Genomic DNA, 17,594 nt, shown 5'->3' with positions numbered 1-17,594 from the left:
CTCCAACACCCCTCAGTCACCCCAAAAAGCGGAGGGAAAAAATAGAAGGAAGCAGCATTGCCGGTGCAAAACTCTTGCTTCCCAACTACCCTCCGAATTGGTATGCTGCCGCTGCTGCTCTCGGCAAAAGTGAAAGTTGTGAAAAATAGGATCTACTCCACCGATGAAAAACGCAATGCATTGCGGCGGGCGGCACAGAGAGGCGATAGGGAGGAAAGAAGGCAACAGAAAAAAAGTTTTCTGTTGTCGGAAAATTTTTCTTCACTTTCATCATCATCGCCAGCATGAGAATGGCGTTTTTTTTTGTTGCTGCTGCTGCTACTTCTTCTCTCGACGCGCGTTGGTACGACTGCGAATGTAAGTGGAATCTTCACGGGCTAGTACACACGGCCGGGGCACTGTTGGAATGGCAACGAGAACAGGAGTCTAGAGCAAGACGAATTTGGCCCCAAAGTTCGGCTCAGTTCTTACTCACTTTTTCCTTTACACATTTTTGTGCAAGGTAAAATTATCTGGTAAAAGAAATTGAATGTTTGGAACGTTCCGGTAAAGATGAAAAGTGTGTTGACTTGCACAAAGGAAAACTACGGAGCTACGGTGAAAGGTTTTTTCGTAATGCATTCGAGCGACGAGAGAAAGCCTATGTGGGCACATTTGCTTGTCGATGACGAGACGGTGAAATACAGCGGGAAGATGAGGTTATAAAGCTTTGTAATAAGCCTTATTTTCAATAAAAAAAATTTCTATTTCTAAACGCAAAACGATCATGTGGGTCTAGCTTTAGGCAGGATTTGAACCTAGCACATACGTGGAAACGAAATGCCAAAATGCATTTTTCCAATAAAATTGTGAAAGAAATCTTTGCTATCAGGGAATTCTTAACAGTTTTAGTTATACTTTTAAAAAAACCTTCGATTATAAAGAATTTAAAATAAAACTTGCCTTAAAACAGATTGGTCGGTGCCACTGTACAATCTCACCCAGTGCTGTCTTGACCCACGAATGGTTTTTACTCCCCGGGCTAGCTGGGAAAGGTAAAAATTGGCACAAGCAACACATTGGCCTGCGTAAGATATTCCAAACGATAAGAGAAGAAGCTTTTTTTCTTCTTCATTTGCCCATTTTCATGTTTCTATAGAATCTGTAGATAGCTGGAGAGGCAAAGGACCAGAGGAAAACATGCCAATACTCACCACACATATAGAGGCTTTGTGTATGTGTGTGTGTGCAGGAGCAGGAAATTGAACAACCCACATTTGCTGTACCAAAACCTCAGCAAAAGCAACAACAAAAAAGCCCATAGAGAAAAGCGCAGTTTCACGCAAGCAGTCGGTAACCGGGCTCTGTGTCCTAGATTTGGTAATGGCAACAAGCCCGCAAACCATGGCCAGTGTACGTTGGCCTGATGCTGCATACCCACAGAATAGAGAACATCGAGAAACGCATCTTTGGTCTGTGCGTAGAGTAGGGTGGAAAATGAAAACCATTTCCCTTCTTTTTTGCAAAGTGCCACCATCACGACCAGCACCACCACTATCGACGGAAGTGCGTCAGCGTTAGCTATCGATGGTACCACGTCCATCCGGCACTGATGAATGTTTATGCAAGCTTCCAAGATGCTGGTGCGTTGCTTCCTTCGTGATGTTTTTCAATATACCTCAATATGGTGTAGCCCTACTGCCATCATTGCGGTGTGGAGTCCAAAACTACCAAGCAACCGACGTACAAAAAACAGTATGATTCAACCGAATAAATGCGTTCGCTTTTGTTGATTCTGGATTCTGATGTTAGAGGGCCAACTAATATAGAGAGGAGAGGATGGGAAAAAGGCAGAGTTTTTGATGTATGCTACACGTTTTGTGGTTGTTTCGCAATTTCACTTTACGTAAGACGAACGCTGAAGAAGCCCGTTGCACATGTGGACACGGATCTGCGGCACAGCAGCGCGCTTGTGGCCGATGGCTTGTAAATCGACAAGGTGGTAGTGTCGATTCGAACCTACCACGCTCCCATCTAGCTATACTATCGTCAGTTTACTTAGGAAGAGGGAAACAAAAGCATAGAAAAAGGAAAGGAAAGGCGAAATAGGGGGATAGGGCGAAAATATAGATTCAATCCCAACTAAATGAACACAAATAGTAAATCAAGCAGCCAACATTTCGTCTTTACTTGGACGTGCAAAGAGAAAGAGTGCACAAAATAGACTCATTTTGGAAGGAATAGCTGATTGAAAGGTGGAGTAGAATGAGGCCGAAGGTCCATTGCAAATGTACAAGCCGGAGCACTGATACGTGCAACGCATGTTTACTTAGCGTGTGAAAAATTACAAACAGATGAAGCCGTTGGACACGTTAACTCCAGTGAGTTTATGTTGCATTAAGAAGTGAAGGAGTTTAAAGCAAAATAAACCATTTAATTCCAAACACGCGCTGTGCCTTCGCGAGCGACAAACAAGGATGCTAAAAGTTTTGCAACCCAATAACATGACATCAAATGTCGTAAACTGACCCGGACTGAGGGCGCACACCACATTACGAGAACACGATAAACGACTGCTTGCTGTTTTTTTTTATTGTCGCAGTTGAATAAACCATATTCAAGCGTTGTAGGAGGATGCTTCCTTTTGCCGAGAAAGGATGTGCAATTTTATAGGTTATAAAACATAATCCATCCACAAACCATAAATTGCATGATGGATGGACCCCAACCAACAACCGACATTGACTGTCGAAATCTTCAACTTGCAGCAGCCAGCCCTTAACCCAGCATCCGTCTCGCTCTCCCTGTACACTCGCCCCTACATCGCCTCCGTACAGTGAGTGTTCTGTTTGATGCGATGTTAAAATCGTAAACGGATATGATCTTTTAACGATTATTTGATTGAGCTAGGCGTGGGACGAAGGTAAATGAAGTGCTTTGCAAACTTGTGTTTTGCAATTAGTATACGGAAACTCGTAAAAAGCGTGTACCATCCATAACCACCTGAAGCGGTCAGCTTTGCTTAACGGTAAAAAAAAAAAAAAACAAAACAAAACAAAACGACTTTTCAACTCATTTGTTGCCATAACAGAGCGATATAAAACCGCGTGAGAAAACAAACAAAAAAGAAACTAAAAAACATTAACTTGGTAACTGGCATTTTGAAACTCACGTTCTGTTTCCTTTGTATTTGAGAGCAAAACGGGTTTGTTTACGGGTTTTGTTTGTGTTTTCTTGTTCTGTTTGCTTATTCTTTGTGTGTTGTAGGAAGGTGATACGAGAGGAGTTTTTGAACCTGAACCAGTGGCACCTACAAAATAACAGGTGCACAAAGGTACAAAAGGTTCTTTTGATTTTTCGCTCATTTTTTGTTTTAAATGTATGCTTTTTCCACCTTCATTTGTTTTGGTTGCTAGAGTTGCATTAAGTTTAGGGGTTTGCTTCAAAAGGTACGTTTTGTTGTTACTTGCTACTTTGTATCTTTGTCCGGTCTAACATTTACACGCACATACTATTGGTTTGATTTTCCGTTTTGCTTGCACTTTTGTTTCTATTCCATTAGCCACTTTTTTATCGTTTGCAGCGTGTTATAGGTTCACTTATCTGCTGCTATTGTTATTGTTATTTTTGTGTTTCATTTCTTTCTTTTTTTAAGTTATCTTCCTTTTCAAGAGAAATTGTTTGTAATAGTGTTTGTTTGTGTTTGAGAGATAATTCACACATAGTTTTACATTGTTTTACCTTCCTCTGTTAGTCTATTAGTTTGCGTTTGTGTCTTGTTATACTTCCTGAGACTGTTGAACAATGTTGTTTCACGCGATTTGCATTTTGTTTGTTTCTTTACCCGCCCACGAAGCCCCCAAAAACCTTAACCTCATAAAACACTGCTTTGTTCTGCTGCTACTAATAATTGTTACGATATAAGTTTGTTTACCATACACACACACTGTCCACTGTTTTGCTTTTCACGTCCACAACAAACAATTCTGCACAGTGGGAAGGATATCCAGTGCCATCGCCGCTTGGCTTTGGTTGCATATTAATGTAATGTTACGCGTACGAAACTTGCTGCAAACAAAATTTCCTCAATAAGCAGTTTTCGCGTTCCTAGAAACAGTTTTCCCCCCTCTGAAATTTTGTTCCATGTGAAGTATGCTTTCCTTCTTTGCAGCTGGGGGTTTGTTTTGTTTGCAGTGGGGCGTGGATTTGTTACTAAATGTTTGTATTTTATTTCTTTCCTTAAAGTACACACAATTAGTCCTGCAACCATAGTAGTAGGTAAGTTAGGTTTCGGTTTGCGTTCCCTTTCCTTACGTATCCTTACACACAAAAATGTCTGTTGTAGTTCTGGACGCCTGAGAATTTGTTCTAAGATATATATGTGTGAATGCATGCGTTCAATTCATAGTTAGAGTACGAGAGACATACGAATAAACTCCAAATTTGCTGCGTTCTAAATGCAATTTAACTACACATACCATTATACCATGCACTGTCGTTACATGGTTGCAATATTTTTCGATTTCTTTCTTTTTTTTGTACAAAATCATCAACCATCATCCGTTGGATAAGGTTTTTGTTATGCTTTTTCTTTACGCGATGTGTTTGTAGTTCTGACCTATCTCATTCGCCTGTTTTGAGAAGGTGGATTTTATGTATTATGTGATGTTGGTGTAATCATCGTTTGGCTCGCCTTGCCGATTCCTTGAAATGTTCATGTTTTTTTTTGTTGCTATAATAATCGATCCCATTACGTTATCTCGTTGAAGCATCCACATTTCGCGATGTACGGCCATTCGCTGTGTTCAGTGTTCCCGGCGCATCGATTACAGGTTTCAGCCGTAACCGATTATGCACAATTGTTCTCGCGTTGCACGATTTCGAAACGACAGGCTATCGGATATCGATCGCTGCTACCCTCTGCCTCGGTTACGCGTGGTTGATGCGCTTTTTGCATTTGGCAGCTCCCGTGCTCGAGATACGCAGCAGCATAATGCGCGTCGTAGGCAAGTCGTCGGTAAATTGAGCCAATCTTTGTACTACCCTGGTGGTCAAGTTGTTATTTTTTGTTTTATTTTATCTCTGTTCGGTTGGTTTGTTCCGTCCACTTTCGTCGCCCGCCTGCTATTTGCTATCAACCGCTGATCAATTCTGGACAAGGGTCATCTAGGCGTTGGCCATTGTATCAGTTTGCAAAGGGACTGTGAAATGAAATTCTTTTTCGAACAAAAAAAGCACTCTCGGTTGCCATCGAGTTTGTCCATCTGGAGGGTTCATTTTACAGGATAGTGCAACGTAAAAATATTACGTGCCCTTGAAGAATGCAATAGAAAAAATTCATTCGTTTCACAAATTCGGCACATGCACTGCCGATAGAATTACCTAAACCATATTCCACCCTTCGCAAGCTTGCTGCTGCAAAATATGGAAACCAAAAACTCACTCGCCCTCCGGCTAAAATGGGATGCAAATTTTTGATTCCTACGAGTGTTTCGGACCGACCGACCGACCGTTTGCCCCGTGCCGATGGCCGTTAATTCATCGATACAATCGGCTTTTCGCTTGTGCATGCGTCCTGCAGCAGCAGCATCAGCAGCAGCATGGAATAATTATAATTTATGCTGTTAATTTGGTTACGGTTCGAACGACCATTCCCTTCAAGAAGGGAGAAATCAGCAATCTCATACAGTTGTGAGTGTGTGAATTTGAATCTAGTAAAATTGAAGTCGTAGAATGCAAAAGAAGAAATACAAATCTATGTACACACACACATACTACACAGATCAATGAATCATGAATATCCGAACAACGACGCAAAAAAGGACGAAAAATCTCCCAAAAACACCAAGCGACGAACGTGTCCTGTATACAGGCGGAGGCTGCAAATTGGTTCAACCGTCGTTGTTCAATAGTTTTTAGGACCTTCGGGAAGAGATACGAACCTTCTGCAGTCCCCTTTTCTCCTCGGTTCACCCAAATGGTTTCGAAGGGAAACGTTTGTTAACATTGACGGAAGGGACAATGCCGAGGTGGCGATCGGTTTTCCTTCGAATGCAAAGCATGGGGTCCCCCCTGTGCAACAACAAAAACCATTATTATTTTCAAAACAGTGTGTAACATATCGCGGAACGAGCACGCGATTGGAATTGAGCATTGAGAGGAAAAGTAGAAGAAAAAAAAGTTTTCCTCTGAATGGAATAGAGCATTACATAGTGGCAGGGGCCATTAATTGTGCCAGATTTTGAATATTTTCGGTTAAATTTTTGGGATTGGCATGCCCTTGCGATGCCCAGGCTTGGTATCCTGTGGCGAGTAGGGTCCGATTTTTATGCCAAGCAGCAATAAACGTTCAGTATTGAACAATTAAACTAAAGAGAAATCGAAATTCGAGCCCATCTCTGCAGGTTCGTGTCGGGAGAGGGGAAATGTTGTGTGCAGTTTCCCTGCCGCGCTTTAAAAGCGGCCCTTGGGTTGAAGCATATTTGTGTGTAAAAAAATGTAATTTATCACCACAAAGCTGCGACAGTTTATGATGCATTTCGTTTTCCAGCGTTATTGATTTTTTTACGACAAACTAGTGATACAGACACATGTGTGTGTGTGAGTGGCAAAAATGGTGTCCAGCGTGATAAATTGGCAAAAAACAGCGCAGAGCACAAGATTTCTGGCGTGGCGTCAAATGCGCTCCCTCTGCCTTTGGGCGATAAAAATTGAAGTGGACACATCACACAATAAGACTACAATAACACTCGAACTCACACACGCAGACGCATCATCAGTCACATTCGAAAACAACAAAACAAAAACCTTATGCTTCCCAAACAGTGAGCCCCCGAGTCCGAAGAGGCGTAAAATAACACATAACCGCCCAATAGCAGTAAAGGGCCAGAGACGGACGGAGATGGTGGCATTCCAACAAAAAAACACCAACCCAATGAACCGTTCGGTGGTCATTAACTGCGCACATACATAAATTTAATCAAATTTATATGATCCTTACTGGTTCGCCACCAATCCACCCTCCCCGCCACAAAGTAGGAAATGGATTGACCAGTTTTACAGAACCCATCCGCACAGAAGTTCGAAGGGGCTCGCCATTAATCCACCCCAGACTGACCAGTTTGTGGGAGTAGTAGTAGTAGTGGTAGTGTGTGGAAGGGTGCACGACAAAAACCGGACGGATTTATATGTGTCCCAGCGCGTTCCGGCTCCCCGGGCCACGACGACCCAGCGTTGGATGTTGACGTTACCGCCGAAATGGTATCAGTCTTCGAGTTCGACAGATATTGGATCGGTTTTAGTCGTTTGTCGCATGTCTCTTTCTCTTTCTCACACCCTCAACCCTCTGCCATTAGTTTTTACTGTTATTTTTTTTCGCTTTTTCGGGCACTGGCACTTTCGGTAGATATTATGGGAAAAATCGAAATAAAAACTTCAGCTTCGATAATGACTTCGAGATAGCATAATGAACGCTTGAGGCCGCCGAGGAAAGGAAATGGCAGGCGTACGCGCGTGAAACAAAAAATAAAATCGATAAATAATTTATTTTCCCTGGGCCACCGCCCGTCCCTGGCCACACCAGGACTATGCCAGCGCAGGAAGCGAACAAAATACTAACGACGGCTTATCATAATAGCCACCGAGAAAGAGACAGAGGGAGCGCGCGAGAGGGGATTTTATATTTTGATAAGAATTGTTTGTTTGCTTTGTAACCACAAAAAATACACTCCTTTCGCAGTTGCTGCCACAGAGAGGGTGAGATATTGGTGTGAGTGTAATAACAATCGCCACCAAACTGTCCAGCAAGTTTTGGCCGTGGCTCGGTACAGCTCCATGTGTTGCTGGTCACATCGAACGAAAAACGAAACATTTTTTTTATTATGAAAACCACTAATGGGTCGTTCATCAAAATTGTGCACACTCGGTTTGGGACATAAAGCACGCGCCGGCAAGATGGGTGGTGTCATCCCGAAGGACTCGCGAACATGGCGCCAGTTTGTTCAAACTTTTCCGATTTACAAATCTCATCTTTACCGACGGCCACGGCTATTTCAATTCATAAAATAACACATTTAAAATAGCGATAAGATTGTTGGTTCTCCTCAAACTTTAACTCTCAAACTGACTGTAAAACATCGAAACCTTATCGCTCCAACAATTTCCATTGTGAAACGGAGCGCACGAACGAACTTCAACGTCGCAAGCTTTCAAAGACAGCGAAGCAACGTCTGAGGCGGCGCCTAATAATCACTTCATTTCGATGCAAAATGCTATCGCGCCATAACGAATCGGATGCCACAATCGTTCTACCATGCCACCGTTGAGAAGGGAAACTTCACTGACTGAGGAATCCTGTGGTGTGTGTGTCCTGGGTGAATTTTCTTTGGGGTTTCTTTCGCAGTGTTTGTGTCTTGTATCACCTTGCAACCCGAAACAGACTTCTAGATCTAGACGATCTAGATTCTACGCTGTTGAGCTGTGAGCTAGACAAACACATCCTTGTCGACAGCGTTACAAGAACCATGAAGCAAGCGATTATGTGCCGTTACGAATGATTCAATTAAATCGGAGTATGCAAAACACCCCCGTGCTGGGACGTCAGGTTTCGCTATCTCTTAGCGACTCAAGTCGACTTGTGGTGGATGTCTAAGGTGGAAAACGATAAACAAAACATTCAACACGCATTCAGTCATTATTAAAAAGGGTGTTAAATATGGAGCTAATAGTGTGTTCTATATCATCTAAATATGGCATTCAAAATAATTGATCCTCCCTCGTGTTTACGTTTCAGCGCATGACATCGAAAGGTTTTGAATAAATTTCAGCAGAAACCAGAGATTGATAGCAGATAGCGCAACGTGGACGAGCGGAACATCATTAGGATCGTGTGATTATCTGCTGGAAGTTCAGTCTCTTGTTGAGGTATTGGCAGTCGCGATGTATAGTTGATGATATTCGATCAGGCGCCAGATTTGATCTTTGGTGTAGTTTTGTCCTAACATCTGCCTAATACTGGGCTCTGTCTCTGTGTGTGTGTCTTTCGTCGAAGTTAAATAGTGAAAAGGTGTGATACCAACTATGGCATGTGTTTGATACAGTACTCTATGTAACACCTTTCGCTGCTTCTGCTGTTTCTCTAGGTAGTTCTCTTCTGCAGCATTCATCACCAGCCGATTGCTCGGTCTTACAAAGCATACACACTGGTCTTTAGCATGTTCTAGTTGCATTATTATCAATTATTGTTTTGCCCTTTGCTGTTACGACCCGGTCGCTTTTGTGTTGTGGATTCTTGCCCGTGTCTTTTGTCTTCCCGTGGTGTCTAGTCTTCCCGGTCACAATTAATTACAAACACTTCATATATCACCCGAAATTATATATTACAAATATATGAAATATTACTAATTAATTCTTAATTACTCAAACAATCCAGCTTCCGAACGCCCCTAACGCACACATCTCGCGCTCCTGTAGCCCGTGCTTTGCTTACGTCATTTGTTTGCAGTGTTACTCTCACTTCCTTCTGTATATTGTTTCGTTTCTACTATTCCGCTTTCGAGCCTGGGTACGCTTTCTTATTGATCCGTTTGTCCGCAATTGCTAAAAAAAAGGCACACAGCATTGTACAGTTCCATTGTTGTTTTTTTTGTTTTGTTTTATAGCAATTGCAGAAAACGTGCTATTATCATCATATGTTACGCATCCATAGTCCTTGTTTTGCTATTTCTCGCATTTACGCTCTTTCCCTTTCTCTCTGTCTTGCTTGGTACCAACCCTGAAGATTCTTACAGGAAAGTCTTTCCTATCTTTCCACTCCTTATGTCTTGTTTCGAAGGAAACCAACCTGTTGGAGAGCCTACTACGCACCCGCCTGATATCCTGCCGCTTCGCCACAAAAGGTGCCAAAGCAGTGGATTAACAATTGTGCAGAATCGCTTTGCGAATTTCCGCGACCAACCGTACGATACACTGAAGAGGAAACGACGGGGTTTTCTCCCGGTAAACCTGAGCAACTGCTCGAGAATCATGGATCGCTTTTGCCCGTTGCGTAGATTTGCGGGGATTTTCTGTATGTTGTTTTATCTTAACGCATCGCTGGGATTGGGACCTCTAATGAGGAGAAGGGAACTATCTTCTGGTTCGTTTGTACTACACTACTAAACTGCTAAGCGGGACTGATCGACTGATGGAACAGCAATTACTGCTACCGGAAACAGGACACTAAAACCAGAAGAGCTCTGCGAGAACCGATTGGGAGTAGCCACACCCCCGTCTGCATATGACCGAATCGGGAAAGGGACACACCGTGACACCGAACGGAAAGAAGTCAAAAAAGTAAGCGTACAAATTATTTACACCAAGGTTGTTATCCTAAGGATCTAGCAACTCGCCTATTTCTACTGCGTACTGGCTGTACTACGGGCTGCTCGACTCCTCCATGATGTCAAACACGAGACGGGAAGATCGCTTAAACTTAAATGCGATCACTAACTTAAACTAGCTCTGCTGCTCCGAGAGTTTGGTTGCAACAAATGTCTAACGAGCCTCTTTGGTAACTACTCTTTTGTGGGTTGCTGGTGGTAAAAGGATTGCGTTAAAACAGCTGAGGAAAAAGAGACAGCATACTAACACTAACAGCTTAAGTTTTCTTTGTTTTAAGGGTGTTTAGGTAATTACGCTAGGATATATATATAATAATGTATGTATATGTATATGTATAAGTATATGCTATAAATGGTAGATTTTGTTTAATGATCTAATCGCCCTTTGGTTTCGGTTTTGACTAGCAATGATTTGAATGTTTGGTTCGCTCAACATATTACGACGACATATTACGTACTGAAGGAGGAAGTATTGTGGCCAACGGGGAGCTTGCCCCGAATTTCCCGGCCCTGTTACCCACTGTACTTTGTGTTGCTTTGCTTTGCGGGGTTTATTTTGGTTATCTTCGTTTAAATAGAATCTCTTGTACTTACAGGATCTACGGCGCCTTCTGGTAACTTTCGGTGTTTGTGTGAGTTTGGATAAGTATTTCTTCGCTTTGCGGCGACATGTATTTTGTCTACGTTCTAAGTGGTAGGTGCACTACCTTTTATCATCCCTGAATAGTTGCGTGCCGCCACACGCCTTGCCCTAGGTAGTTCGCAGTTACGTTTAGCCTAATATTTGTTGCACTCTCTTCCGGTCTGCCATCGGTTGTACCATCGAATACCCTGAGTAAATGGTAATTCATGTTTTGGAATGATTCCCCTATACATCATCATCCATGATTTGTGTTTGTCTGTGTTTGCATAAATATACATTCTGTCTGGGTTTTTGTTTGTTTGTTACGTTCTTGTTTCACTACACTACACATAACCTAAAGATGCAAACAATCAGAAACGATGTAGCGCTTTTAAAACATTTCAAACAAACACTTCCTCTCTGCGCTCAATGGTACAATCGGTTGCATAAATTATTAACAATCCCTATTATGGCGTTCACAAAAAAATGATATTTTAGCGCTACACACTTATCGATTTTGTTTGCTTGTTCGTCTGTTTATGTTTGCGGATTTATTTGCGTTTTTCCTATCACGCGAAAATGGCCGCAAAGCACAATGTAGGTTCTGCCGTCTCTATCCTTCTTTCAACGACGCATAAGACTTTTTCTCTAAAAAAAATCTATCATACCCGAAGAAATACAACAAGTTCAGTTGTCAGTTTGTTTCAGTTTTACTCATAATAGGAACTTTGTTAGAACATCACGAAGAAGTTAGCCTTCTCTGCTTCCTTCCTGCCACGCCGCTAAATGAATCTCCTGCACACAGGCGCACCCGTGGTCCACTCTTATTTTCATCCGCCTCTTACGCAGGAGCAGATGAATTACACGCTTTATAGCTATTTTGTTGTTATTTTGATTAATTTGCCATATCATTTGAAAGATTAGTCGAGACAAACATTCATTGTATTTTTTTGTTTCGATCGCTTTTTGTCGATACTTCGCTTTGCTTGGGCTGTGTGGGAGCGATTTGATAAAAAGCTTGACAGTTTACTGATTCGGTTAAAACAATCATCCTTCCACACAGCGTGACAGCGGGGACATGGCACAGAGACTTTATAATGACCTTGCTGGTTGTTTGTGTTTGTTAGCGTTTTTTATAGGTAACTCTCTCTTTGGTTCAGTCTTGCGCTTCAATCCTGGATGTAAGGTGACACACCTTTATCACCAATGCCGGCACGCACTACACATATGAAGGAAGTTTTGCTTAGTTTTCTGCGTGTTTATGGCCTTAGTTTTGCATCCAAACGCGTTTTGGATGGTGATACTTGTTGCAACGATTACGATTAAAGCCCTTCTGTCTTGTGTGAATTTCTCTACAAGTGTCTGACAGCGTCGAAACAGACAGGCCATAGCATTATGCTTGGTTTGCTGCCGGCAAACAAAGAACTTATGCTTTCGCTCCCGGCGATTAGGTCTACTTTAAAGGTTAGGGGTTTTACATTCACTAGCTTCACATATTATTATACTTTCTTCTTCTTCTTCTTCTTGCGATAGATCTAGGTCGTGGATTTGGATTTTTGTTTTCTTCTTCGAAAGGATAAGTTTTACGTACGTATTTGCGGATTTTCTTTGCGATACAAGGTTGATTTTGCCCCGTCAGCACCCGGTTCAGCCGGTCGGGCCATTTGGATGACTAGAGACTAGAGAGGAAGGGAACGGTCTGGGCGTTCACACCCGGTTCCCACCCCGGCCCGGTTTAGGCCGGGCTCAGATTGAACGATATTGTCATCGGCGAGAGGATACGCTCTTTAACGGGTAGGAAAACAACGGCTGGTACGAACCTGTGATCCGGGGCGAGCGGCGACGACCCGTCCGCCTTGTCGGACGCATCCCTGGGCGACCGGGGGCCCCCGCCGGCACCTGCCGCCGACTCCTCGATCAGGAACGACTGCATCATGAGCGGGCCGCTCTGCTGGGGCAGCGCGTACACGGCCGGGCGCTGGGTCAGGTTGGCCACCTCGGAGAGCATCGCGGCCGGTTCACCGCGCACCGACGGCGACGAGGCGGGCTTCGGCGAGGCTGGCTTCGGCGGTGCGTCCAGCTCGGGGCGGGGCGATCCGGCCAGCTCGGGGCTTTGGGAGCGTCGGGCCGGCTGCTGGTGTAGGTTGAGCGCTTCCTGCGACAGCGAGGGTATCGGGGTGGAGGCCGGCGTCGACGAGGGCGTTTCGGACGAGGTGCCGGGCATGAGCTGGCTGGCCGACTGGTCCTTCGCCAGCGAGACGGCCGATTCGGACTTGAGCAGCGGTGCGAACGGTGCGGCTCCGAGGGCAGCGGCCGCAGCAGCCGCCGCCGCCGCAGCCGCTGCCGCCACCGCTTGCGCTTCCTCTTGCTGTTGATGGTGCTGCTGCTGCTGTTGCTGCTGCTGAAGAAGCTGCTGCTGTACGATGCTCAAGCTGGAGTGCGACCGTTCGTGGATGAACAGCAACGGCAGCAGTGGCGTTGCGAACGAGCAGTACGAACACTGGTATCCCTTCAGGCCGCCCATCGGCGAGCCTGGCTGTTGCTGGTCCGGCCCGAACAGTGCCGGAATGCTGCCGGCCCCCTTCGGCAGGAACTTGACGGCCTCGGCCGGGCTCAGCCCACCGAACGGCGACTTTGGCCCATACTTGCCGCCCTCGCTGTTTGCCGCCGCCGCCCCGTTCGGTACCTTCAGCGACGGGCTGTTCGATTTGCTGCGGCTATTGCCACTGCCGGCGCTTCCCGGCCCATTCCCCATCAACGCGCCACCGTTCTGGGCGCCGAGCTTCTGCTCCAGCTCCTTCAGCTTCTCCACGCCCACCTTGCCGTGGTCGCTGAGCAGATGCGCCCGCAGCCACTTGGCACTGCGGAAGCGCCGGCTGCACAGCGGACACACCTCGGTAAAGTGCGAGTAGTACCGGTTGCTCAGGTCGCTGACCTCGCCCGGCTTCAGGTCGGCCGGTCCGCCGGGGAACCCGGCATCGGTTGACTCCGCGCCCAGCTCGCCGGCCAGCGCGGCCGCACCGTTCTGGCGTGGCTGCGGCAGCGGTGCGCCCTCCTCCACGATGCCGTGCGTGTTGTGCTTGTGCACGCGCAGGAAGTACTTGCTGCACAGCTCCTTGTTGCAGATGTTGCACACGACGCCCCCGATCTGGGCCCCGTTCTCGATCTCGATGCCGTGCATGCGCTGCATGTGCGTCTTCATGAAGTACTTGTTGCACAGCTCCTTGTTGCAGATCTCGCAGTAGCTGCTGGTGGGCGTCATCGAGAAGCTGGGCTTGCGGTCGGCGTACGCGGGAGCGCCCGGTGGCATCGGGACGTTGCCACCGGCCGAACCACCGCTTCCAGTGGTCCCACCCGGCAGTGGTCCCGTCGTTGGACGCTCCGGCGTGACGAAACCCTCGCGCTTCGGACTCGCCGTACCCGGCAGCCCGCCGCCGTGCACCTCCACCAGGTGCTGCTTCAGCATGTACACGTTCGCGAACTCCTTGTCGCACTGCTTGCACGCCTCGAGCGCATCGGCGTTCGGCGTGGGCACGCGCGACCCTTTCGGGCCGTTGTTGTTGTCCAGCGCGAGCGCCCCGTGCTCCTGGATCATGTGGGCGTGCAGCAGGTACTGATTGGCCAGCTCCTTGCCGCACACGCCGCAGCCCACCTTCCGCTGCTGCTGCTGCTGCTGCATGCTGTTCAGATCGTTCAGCTGCATGATCATGGACTGTAGCTTCTGCAGGTCGACGCTGATCGCCTCCGCATCCTCGTCGCTGCCGTCCTTGCCCCCCTCGGCACCGCTCCCGTTGCCCGGTGCACCGTCCTGCGACTGCTGCTGATCGTCCGACTCACCGCCGCCATTGTCCAGCTTCGCCGACGGGGACTGTTCGCGCTTAATCTCCACCCCCTTGGCACCTTCGATCGCGATCGAGCCGCTGCTGTTGCTGCCATTTCCCGCTCCGGTTAGCTCACCGCCACCAGCCGCTATCAGCTTCCGCAGTGAGGAAGGGGACGCGGCCTGCAGCGCCATCCGCGCGCCGACAACATCCGCCGCCGTACCGCCCATGATCAGGTTCAGCGGGCTGGTCTGCAGGAACGGGGCCCACGGTTGGCGCGCCTCGTCCTTCAGCTCGTCCGGCGTGGGCAGGATGCCGTGGCGCTTCAGCCTGTGGGTGCGCAGGAAGTACTTGTTGCAGTACTCCTTGCAGCAGATTTCACAGAACGCTTCCGGGTTGACCACGCCGAGGCGGCGCAGCTTGTCCGCGGAGAAGTTCGCCTCCTTGGCGGCCTGCATCGAATGGGGCGACAGTTTGCGGGGCTGCGGCGTGAACGTGGCGTCCTCCTGCTCGATCGTGTAGTCCTCGCGGAACCCATCGGGAAGCTGCAGCGCACCGGACGTGATGCTTGTGGCGGAGTCGACACCGCCCGCGTCTGGCGCGTCCGGCCGAGAGCTGGCGTGTTTTGCGGCCTGTTGCTGCTGCTGCTGTTGGTTTTGCAGCTGCTGGTGGTATTGTTGCTGCAGATGATGCTGAAGCTGCTGATGAAGTTGCTGCTGCTGCTGCTGCTGCTGCTGTTGTTGCAGTTGATGATTACTGCTACTTGACAGCTCGTGAGCCTTGCTGCGATGTTTGCGCATGGCGCTGAGGCTGCTGAACTTTTTGAAACAAATGTCACAAAACACGGTGGGCTGTATTGGGTTGGGCGTTCCTCCGGCGACCTTTGGCGAGTGTGCCGAGCGGGCCGGCAACGGCGGCATCGGTTTGCCCGCACTTTGCTGACTCTGCTGCTGCTGCTGCTGCTGTTGGCCAGCTGCCAGGGATTGGGCATGTCCCCCCTGCAGCATCGACTGGGGCGCCATACGATCCGTCTCGAGCGCGGCAACAGCCAGCGCCGGCAGCTGCTTCTCCATCGGTTCGCCCGCCAACGGGCCCGGGTGCTGCTGCAGCTGGAACACCTGCGACAGCTGGTGAATCGGATTGAACGGGTTGCTCATGGCGGACAGGGCGGAGCTGTTCGCGTCCGCGCTGCCGTTGCTCGCGGCCGGCTCGTAGATGCCGTGCTTGTTCGCCTTGTGCGTCTTCAGGAAGTACTTGTTGCAGAACTCCTTGTTGCACAGGTCGCAGTAAGCTTCCGGGTTGAAGATGCGCAGCGGTGGCACGCCCGGTCCGCGCCCGGCCCCGCTGCCCTCGCCGGCCGGCCCGAACGCGGACACAGACGGCACGCCCAGCAGGGGCAGCTGCGGCAGATAGCCCGAGGCGGACAGGGCGGCGGCCGCCTCCGGTGGGAACGGAAAGGACAGCCCCGCTATCGAGATCCAGTCGTCCGCCTTCGGTAGACTGCTCCGAATCTCCCCGTCCCATTCCGGGTCCATCAGCAGCTCCTTCTTGAGCGAGATCTTCGGTGGGCTTGCTGTCGTTGCGTGCTGTTCCGGTTGCCGTATTCCCTCCCCATCGTCGGCCGTCGGTGAATCGTGCCTCGGTGGCGCGTGTGCTGATGGATGGCCATTACCACCTTCGCGCTCACCGTCCTGGCGCTTCTGCCCATCATCCTCACTGGCAGTGGCGCTTTTTCTAACAGGCGACTGCTCGCGGCTTCTCGGTTCCTCTTCGGCAAGCGATTGGGCCCGCTCGTCCCGGCCATCGTCGTGCTCCTCGTCCTCACTTCGCGCCAGCGAGCTCGACTCACGATCCGCCGCTGTCCGCACGCCGCTCAGCGCGATGAAACTGTTCAGCTTGGAGGTGAGGAAGCTCTCCGGCAGCGTTGCACCGGCACTGGCTAGCCCGAGAAACCCTTCGCTGTTCTGCTGCTGATGTTGCTGCTGCAGCTGCAGGTGCTTCTGCTGTAATTGACTCAGGTTCGAGAGGAATATCTTCTGGAAGTTGTTCTGCTGCTCCTCGAGCAGGGCGGCTTCCTCCTCGTCGTCGCCGGTTTCCATTGCCGGGCTGGCGGGATTCGGCGACCCGTTCGCTTCCCCCGTTGCTCGATGCTGCTGCTGCTGCTTCTCTTCCGGAGCGGGCCGCGCTTCATCGGCGGACCGTTCGTCCACATCGACTATCGTCGTGTCGGCCGCCGGTGGCACCTCGATGGCCGCACCGTTGGAGGAGAACCGGATCGGCATCGACTGCTTGCGGCGCTTCTTGGACAGATCGGGCAGCGAGTCGGAGCTGAGCTGGGAGGTGGTGGTCAGCGAGCTGCTTTGCGTTGTGGCCGCGTTCAGGAACGAGGACGAGAGCGTACGCTTGGACGCTTTCAGCGTGGAGCTGTGGGAGCTGTTGGTTTGCGATGAGTTCGAGGCATCGCTCAGCACCGCTTCCTCGCCGCTCAGTTCCGGCGGCGGTGTGGCGTAGACTGAGGCAGCCATCGCGCGCTTGTTGATCACTGTTACGGGAGACGAATGGAAAGAAGGCAACGATTTAGAGACATTTTAGAGGTTCGCATTAAAAACAGAAATTGAAATGTTTGTTTGAATATTAAAAACATGTTCATGAACTATCTATGTGGTGGGGGCAGGAACAGAAACACACATCATTTGGCGACATCTGTTCCCGTTTTGGAGCTGCAGAGTAGTGTGCAGCGGCTTCGCAATCTACGCTACGCTTTACAACCACACCTCACGAATCGATCGATCA

The 17,594-nt window shown here is 48.5% G+C and overlaps 1 protein-coding gene across 9 annotated transcripts in view; it reads right to left on the bottom strand.

Moving 5' to 3' along the window:
• Positions 1-264: 264 nt before the first annotated feature.
• LOC121590985 overlaps positions 265-17,594 on the bottom strand; it is a 51,611-nt gene continuing 34,281 nt past the window's right edge. For all 9 annotated transcript variants that reach the window (XM_041911228.1, XM_041911227.1, XM_041911224.1 and 6 more), the window contains exon 3: positions 265-17,343. In XM_041911228.1, the coding sequence (XP_041767162.1) occupies positions 12,716-17,326 (4,611 nt within the window). In that variant the 5' untranslated portion in view covers positions 17,327-17,343 and the 3' untranslated portion in view covers positions 265-12,715. The remainder of the gene's footprint in view (positions 17,344-17,594) is intronic.

This window comes from Anopheles merus, chromosome 2R (assembly GCF_017562075.2).
Source record: "Anopheles merus strain MAF chromosome 2R, AmerM5.1, whole genome shotgun sequence".
Classification (NCBI taxonomy): domain Eukaryota; kingdom Metazoa; phylum Arthropoda; class Insecta; order Diptera; family Culicidae; genus Anopheles; species Anopheles merus.
The sequence above is the reverse complement of the archived record's forward strand: the minus strand, read 5'-3'. Positions and strand labels throughout refer to the sequence as shown.